The 8,058-nt window shown below is 49.4% G+C and overlaps 1 protein-coding gene and 1 long non-coding RNA gene across 2 annotated transcripts; one reads left to right on the top strand and one right to left on the bottom strand.

Moving 5' to 3' along the window:
• The first annotated feature begins 6 nt into the window (after window positions 1–6).
• Arl4c (ADP ribosylation factor like GTPase 4C) lies at window positions 7–3,727 on the top strand. The gene has a single exon (XM_015481611.2). The coding sequence runs from the start codon at window positions 232–234 to the stop codon at window positions 808–810; it is 579 nt and encodes a 192-aa protein (XP_015337097.1). The 5' UTR covers window positions 7–231; the 3' UTR covers window positions 811–3,727.
• Window positions 3,728–5,008: 1,281 nt separating this feature from the next.
• LOC125618305 lies at window positions 5,009–7,544 on the bottom strand. The gene is made up of 3 exons (XR_007349574.1): window positions 7,304–7,544; window positions 6,333–6,439; window positions 5,009–6,118 (listed from the first exon to the last, which is right to left on the bottom strand). It is a non-coding gene; the product is annotated as an uncharacterized LOC125618305 (long non-coding RNA).
• Between the last annotated feature and the right edge of the window lie 514 nt (window positions 7,545–8,058).

Here is an 8,058-nt window from a genome sequence, read left to right as displayed (position 1 = left end):
GGCAGAGACGCGATGACTGCCGATAGGGAGCCCGGCCGGCTAGGAAGCGGGCGCCGCGGAGTCTGAGCGCGCGGAATCGCGCGTCCCGGGGACGCCGAGGCTCAGGCCGGTGCGGGCGACCGAGGGCGGCGGGCGGGGCCCAGGTGCGACCGGCCGCATCGGGCCCGTGACTGCTCGGGGGGCGGCGCCCTCCCGCCGCAGCCGCAGTGGCCGGCGCCGCAGCGAGGAGCCATGGGCAACATCTCCTCCAACATCTCGGCCTTCCAGTCCCTGCACATCGTCATGCTGGGCTTGGACTCGGCCGGCAAGACCACGGTGCTCTACCGGCTCAAGTTCAACGAGTTCGTGAACACGGTGCCCACCATCGGCTTCAATACGGAGAAGATCAAGCTGAGCAACGGCACGGCCAAGGGCATCAGCTGCCACTTCTGGGACGTAGGAGGCCAGGAGAAGCTGAGGCCGCTGTGGAAGTCCTACAGCCGCTGCACGGACGGCATCATCTACGTGGTGGACTCGGTGGACGTGGACCGGCTGGAGGAGGCCAAGACGGAGCTGCACAAGGTGACCAAGTTCGCCGAGAACCAGGGCACGCCGCTGCTGGTCATCGCCAACAAGCAGGACCTGCCCAAGTCGCTGCCGGTGGCCGAGATCGAGAAGCAGCTGGCGCTGCACGAGCTCATCCCGGCCACCACCTACCACGTCCAGCCGGCGTGCGCCATCATCGGCGAGGGCCTCACCGAGGGCATGGACAAGCTCTATGAAATGATCCTGAAACGCAGGAAGTCCCTCAAGCAGAAGAAGAAGCGGTAATACGCCTGGCAGGGTTCGGGAGCTAGGGGGAGCAAGCCAGGGAGCGAACGAGTCAGAAGTGAATGAATGGTTAGATGGGTGAGCGAGAACCCGCGCCCGCGAACAAAGACAGCGAACCAAAGTGATGCTTCGAATTTTTTAAACTCTATCTCTGTACCCAAATGCAGAACTGGTGACTTAACCTGGCCTGGAGCTGATTTATCAGCCAGCTCGCCATCTGCCCCACCCCCACGCCAGCTCTGGGGACCTTTTGTCTGAGCACCGGAGATACCTAGTGGGTGGGGGACCGGTGGGGTGTGGACCTTCGGTTCAGGCTTGTGCGCCCTCCGGCCCCAGGAGAAGGATCAGATGTCAGAGACAAGGCGATTTCTTGATTTCTTCTTACTACACTGGGCCGGGAGTTCAGGCTGCCCCGCCCCCATTGGGGGATCACCTGTGAGTTACCTGAGGTATGCAGTTCCCAGAACCCTGGGGGGCACCCATCTGGAGGCAGGGTGGCCTTGGGGGTGGCGGTGCTGGGGAGATGAATGCCCCTTGCATTCAGGGGCTTGGAAGCTGAGTAATTTTATGTCACAGGGCAGGCCCCTGTTGAAATTTCATAGGTCCTGCTCTGGGCCCAGAGGAGGTGGTGGTTTGGGCCATCAGGACTGCCTGGGACAATGCGGCAGCTGGAGGGCACGGGGCGCTGTGCTGCTGGCCTTGGCTGGGAATGGCCGAGAAGATGCCCCCTTCATGGGGCTTTGTGGTGGCTACCGGAGACCGGTTTTGTTGAGAACTGCTTTTCAGCCTGGAATGAGACCTCTTCCAGATGGCTTGGACCCTGTCCGTGTGTAGGTCATTATCACACAAAGAGACCAATAAAAATTTAAAAAAAAATAAGAAGCTGTTCGAGGTGGTGGCAAATGATGCATTTACTGTTTGCAGGTTAGTTAAAGGTGTTCAAAGGGCAATGCTCTTGGCATAAATCTGGATGGTGTGTGTGTGAGAGAGAGTATACAGGGACCTCCCTCTGTATTCTGTAATCAGCATAAATATCTAGATCCATTCTGTGTGGAATTTTAAATTCTCTGAATCTACCAATTGGTTTGGATGAGCATACCAGCTACAGATGTGTGCTGAGTTTCAAGATGGTTTTTCTGCAAGGGATGTCTCTTGTAATACTAACCGTGTGGTAATGGGTTTTCAGACATGTTTTTAAAAATAACTTACAAATGAATACTCACCTTAGAAATATTCACCTTAGGAAAAAAGACTTTGCTCTGCCCTTTTATATCCCTTGACGCTGCAAGTGGCGACATGTTCAGATTTCTAATTTGGTTCATTGTGGCCTATCTGGTTTAAGTATTTCATTCAGAACATCTCATTAGAGTATTTGATGTCATGCACCAAAAATAAAACCCCACCTTTTTGAAAAAACGACCTCGTTGCATGGATTTAAAAGCGGAGGAAAAGCTAAGAATGTAGTCCTTCTCCATTCATTCTCTAACTGGCCTTGTAGCCAGCAGGCACTTTGGGCAAATGCAAACAAGGGGTGCTTGAGATAAAAGAAAGCCTGTGACGTAATGGTCACTGCTGCTCAGGCACTTCACAGTTTACTTGAAAGAAGCTTTGGAAAATAGATAAAGTGAAAGAAGAAGAAATGCATATTTTTAATAACGTAATTTTAAAAATCCTTTATAATCAGGACTGAGTCTTGGTTTGCACAACCTGTCGTATCCTGAAACACAGTATCAAAAGGGAAACTCAACAATTGACTGTTTGATTTTTATTTCCTCCCTGAATCCATGTTTTCAGGTAGAATTTTGACATCCCCCTCCCCCCAGTGACATGTTTCTTTGCAAAGGAGGCCTGTAGAAATTGGATGTGGCCATGCGTGAGCATGTGGGTTAGCCCTTGCCCATTGTCCATTACCCTCCGAGTGGCGACGTGAGAACCAGAGGCAGATGTCTGGCTTCCTGCTTCAAACCCAGTTCTTACAGGAGATTTTTTAAAAGCAGAAATCTAGCAGCCTGTCTTCCCTTCCTCTTTGGTCGGTGTACTTGGTACCCTTCTACTGCTGGTCTTTTGTAGAAACTCAGTAGAGAAAATAGAGCTAGGCGGTGATGAAGGCCGGCGAGATTTCAGTTTACATATCGATAGCATATTCACTGACTTCTGAATGGGCTGGTCCCATCATCTGAAGATTCTGTATAGAATTATTAAAATCAAATCCATCTTCCTTTATTTTCTTCACATGTAACAATTTCTTAAGCACTTTTTAGTCGTTCCACACTATTGAGAGAATAATATATTTATTTTGCGACTTTGCAGATGCCAAATACTGTCACCGTCTCGTGCTGACAATACCTAGGTTCCAGGTCACTGTTCAAATCCTGTAATGCTTTAACAATCGTGCGAGATGGTTTTGTTTTTTGCATTATCAATACTTAAGGGTGCCGTCAGCTGTTAGTAATTGTGCAGTAAAGTCAAGCCCTGTGCTGTATCAACTAATAGGTAAGAGTCTCAGTTAATTTCTGTAACGTTTGACCTATTAGTCGCCCTTTTCATCTCTGACCCAACGGAGGAAGCACAGATGAAGTCACCTAGGAGGGGTCACCCAGGGGGAGTCCCCTCCACGTATCAGTCAGCGGTCCATTATGCCTTTTGCCCTTTAGAGATGGAATGGGCTTCTCGTAGAGGAAGCTGGTCTCCCCAAGTGAGCTTTGAAATGTTTCCTGGTAGACACAGGGAGGCCAGTTTTATTTCAGAACAATGCTCTTCACAAATTCTCTGTTATGGTGTTGGGACTGTGTCCCCTGGTTTCAATTTTCATTTCTCTGCTGTAATTCTCTGTCTTGATCATTCTTTGTTTCCATCCCTTTTTATAATGCATATATGATGCTGTGAACAGAAATAAATTATTTATACAATCAAACAACTGGGGACATTTTCTGTGGATGGTTTTTCAAATTGCTGTGTTCATTCTCCAGGCCTCTGCTGGGCAAGGATATGGGTTGCAAGATGGTGTCTGGGGTTCCAGCAGGGTGCAGGGCCGGGTCAGTCACCTGCTCTGTTGGTGTCAGTGTCTGGGTCCACCTGAATGGTGGTTGTAGAGGCTCATGCAAGAGCCCATGTATCCTCCACTCCCTCTGGAGAGCCCACCTGTTGGAGCATCTGGCATCTCAGAGCCTGGCCCGTCTCACATCCTTTAAGAGATGACCAGTTCCTGGCCCACTCTCATTCATAACAAAATCCTGAATTGTTAATTACTTCAAAAGCATTATCTGATTGCATAAAATTCAAAATAGCATTGCATAAATCTAAGGGTTCTAGTGAGGACAAAGCTTCTGAGTATCTAAACTATGTCTTGGCTCAGTATCAGGCACATGGGCACCCATCAGCAGCACTCCAAGACTTGAGACCTCTTTAGTAGTAGGTGTGGTGAGACCCTGGTGCTCTGTAGATGCTGTTGGGAACCGGCACACTTTCTAAGGAAAAGAGTGGTGGGCCAGTGTGGGTAGCAGGTGCAATGGGAGTTCTCGGGGCACTTGCAGGGATTAAGCCACACACTCAATGGTTACTAGGTGACAGTGAAGACCCCAAGTGTCCTCTTACATCTGGAATCAAAATGACCAACTCCAAATACTGGCTCCAAAGCTTGGCTCCCCATGACTTTGCTCAAGTTCCTTTACCATCCAGCCTTCCTTTCCCCATATGTAAAGCAGGATCATAATGGTACCTGAGAGAATGTTGGGGGTTGAAGCATGGTCAGACGGGCGACGGGCTAAGCCCAGGGCCTGCACGGAGCCAGGGCTTGGTAGCTTTAGCTGTTCATGCTACTGGTCGCGAGCAATATGTTGTGTGGATGCACGGTGATTTCACCTGACCCTGGCCATCAAATTAGGTGGTCACGGTCTCCCTTTTGGTACCCTCTACCTGCCAAAAGCAAGGCTGCAGTCCCAACAGAATCTCTGGCCATCCCTGTGGCCTCACCAAGTGAAAGGCTACGCCAGGTGCAGACAGCTCTCCAGACTCTTGAAGCCATTGCTTTTCATACTCCCCAAGTCGTTAGGCTGTGACACTCAAGGCAAGGAGTGAGTTGGTCCCCTTCTGCTACTGTGCAGAGCATAAGGTTAAGCACAGAGTGGGTGCTCTCTAAACATTGGTCAAGTGGCTTAATGTGGATTGGTTTTCCTTGTAAACTCTAACATGTCTGCTATGTAAAATAAATTGTTATTTCCCGTTAAATATTTAAATTAAAATGAAAATAGAAAAATATGAGTATCATTCTTCCAGGTCACTATTGTAAGGTGAACCCCTGCACAAGGATTATATTACATTATGATAAATATGTATGTGGGTTAGAAGCTTTTTTTCTTTTTTTTTTGTGAGTCTGGAATAACAAGTCTTGCAAAAAATGAGCAAGACTTGACTTGATCATTCATGTTACATTGAAGCTAGTTATTAGGAGCACATCACATCAAAAGAGCACAAATGCCATTTTTAAGCACTAAAAACCCCTGAAACTGGTGAGAAAGCTATTTATAGACCATCATGACATCACATGGGTAAAAAAAAAATATTGGCAATCATGGGCTGGAGTTGTGGCTCAGCGCTAGAGCGCTTACCTAGCATGTGTGAGGCACGGTTCTATCCTCAGCAGCACATAAAAATAAATAAATAAAATAAAGATATTGTGTCCATCCACAACTAAAAAAGTATTTAAAAAATATTGGAAATCATAATAAGCAAAGATTGAAACCCTTAATTTATGCAAGCTTAATCTAACCTCGATGTAACAGATTTCTGGGGATCCAAAGGTGGTAATTTTTCATCCTATATTTTCCAGAACAGTGAGGCAGATGAACCCTCACTGTGACCTCCAGGCACTGAGGGGGCTGACTTTAGTCATAACTGCTGCATTTCCCCAAACCTTTCCCTCGAGGTTCTGATTGTTCACGTATAAGGTTGTGGATGGACACGGACGACCAACCGTCCTATTCTTCTGGGCCTTGGCACTTGTCTCCAGAGCTTGGGCTCTTGAAATTCTCCGTTGCCAATGTTTCAGATGGATTGGACATCATGGTCACGTGGTGGAGCAAAACCCAGCACCTGACAACGCTTGACTCAACAGTTTCTTCCAGGCTACAAGTCACCTCTCTCCCTTCTGCCTTGAGCCTACCCAGGTTTGATGCCCACAACCTGGGATTTGCTTGCCGTCTCCGACCACAGAAGGCATTTCTTTCCTCTCCTCCTTTGGCCGTCTCTGCATATTCATTTACCCTTAAAACAGCTCCCTCCTTCGGGCTCTCCCAGGCTCAGTTGGCACCTGTTTAAAATAGAGTGTGCACAAGTGGGTGGAGCACCCGATGCAGTCGCAAGCCCCAGGCTCAGCCTCCTGGTTCACAAGAGGAATTTGCAACTTGAGGGTTTCTGAGAAAGCGGCCACTTGTTCTCCAGCTCAGAAGTGAGAATCCACTGGCTGGCGGCTTAGCCCTGCTCAGTTCTCAGAGTAGGGACTCTCTTTGAGTGTCCAGCCTTACCTGTAACTGCTCACCTGGACTGCTCTTAGTGAGAACACTGAGTCGGTGAGGGTGATAGCATGGCATGAAGGTAGAACCGCGAGTTTTGAGTCATACTTGGCATGAGTCTGGAATGACAACTATCCCATTTGCATTTATTAATCAAGAGCGAGCATCGTGACACTTGGGGCAGCCCCGTCCTTGTCGCCTGTTGGCTTGTGTAATGGTGCCAAGGCCATTGTGACAGGCCCAGTGTGGGCCAGCCACCTGCCAGGGGCTTCATATATGCTTCATCTTATTTCTTCCTCCCAAGGCCCCAACAGGCCAACTGGTTCTATCTGCTTACAGAGGAGAAAACCAAGGTAGAGGTTAGTTTCTCTCCTCCCAAGATTAGCCGCTGTTGAGGGTGTTCAGGTCCCTTCTGCCCACCTAGCCTGCTGCTCCTGGTCTGGGGAGGTCCGCAGCTCCAGGGAACTCTGGGGAGGGACTCCCAGTCTAGGAAGGAGAGGAGTCAGGACTGGTGTTGCTGACCTGCATCACCCGGAGGGCCCCTCTGCCATCATGCCTGACCCCTTGCTCATCTCAGGATTTTCCATTGTAAAGAACCCACCCCAGGGGTTAGGAAAAGATGACCCCTCTTGCATCAGGGCCTGACCTTGCATAACTGTCTCTGGTATTTCTTTCAGGACAGGTTGTGTCAGGGACACTGCCTCTCTGTCTCATCCAGGGACATCACACACAGCAGAAAGCCCCGGGCGGGTGTCAGGGAGGCTCCACTCGGCCTCGGGTCCATCCAGTACTCCACGAGGCTGAGAGTCCCTGCCTGCCCACCCCTCAGGGGTGTTCTGCACAACAGGAGCTAATAGATGGAGAAGCCCGTGGCTGCCGACCTGCAGGTCAAGTCGCCAACCTGCGGAGGATGCCACTCTGCCTCCTCTGACCCTGGTCTCCAGTGCCGCCTCCTGCCGCACCTGCAGCCGCGTCCTGCTCACCCTGTTTCTCGGGGACTGGCCCAACAGCTCCTGAGGTCCCTCTTCGTTTTCACTGATAAGGAAACTTCCAATTCTGGGGGGAGGGTGGCCAAAGGCTTCCCACAGGTGGACACCCCTCCCTGTGAGAGTTCTGACACTGTAGGCGCTGTAGTGGACGCTTCCAGCAAGAGACTGTTGGGGAGACAAGCCTCTTTCTGTCAGCTGTTTACAAGATTCTCATTCTCACGGTGACTCCTCATGACTGTCCTCATTCCCTTAAACACTAACTTCTCATTCAATTAATTTCAACTGCCCATGTCTCTTGAAAACTAAAATAATTTACATGTTTAATTTAAGAGTCGCTGTGGTAAGTAATGACAATTGCAAGAGCCTGTTTCACACAGATGTGTCTGTGTCCATTATTACCTTGACGAATCTGGCTCTGCTATGTAATTTGAAGTGTGCTGGGGTGTAGTCATGATGGTAAAAATGCTGCTAAAAATAACACATACAAACAGTTGTGACACCCATTATGTAGGGGACACACCACTAGGCAGAGGTGCCAGGATGACTTACCTGCCCCCGTTCTTGCCCTAGAAGGGCTGTTATTTTTGCTGGTGAATCAGAGCTAAACTACCAGGTGTGGTGCTTGACTCCAGTGTGAAGTATCCCTAATTTTATCAAAAGCAAAGTCAGCCAATCAGTGCAGGGCTGTAAGCCACACCAGCCTCAGCGTAAAAGTAGGAAACACGCGCTCCCCAAGATGCATTGCTCTG

Source organism: Marmota marmota, unplaced genomic scaffold (genome assembly GCF_001458135.2).
Source record: "Marmota marmota marmota unplaced genomic scaffold, marMar, whole genome shotgun sequence".
Lineage (NCBI taxonomy): Eukaryota > Metazoa > Chordata > Mammalia > Rodentia > Sciuridae > Marmota > Marmota marmota.
Note: the sequence above shows the minus strand (reverse complement) of the source record. Positions and strands in the feature narration are given on the sequence as shown.

Coding starts and splice junctions, on each gene's coding strand:
- Arl4c (XM_015481611.2), top strand. CDS start 232: ATGGGCAACATCTCCTCCAACATCTCGGCCTTCCAGTCCCTGCACATC.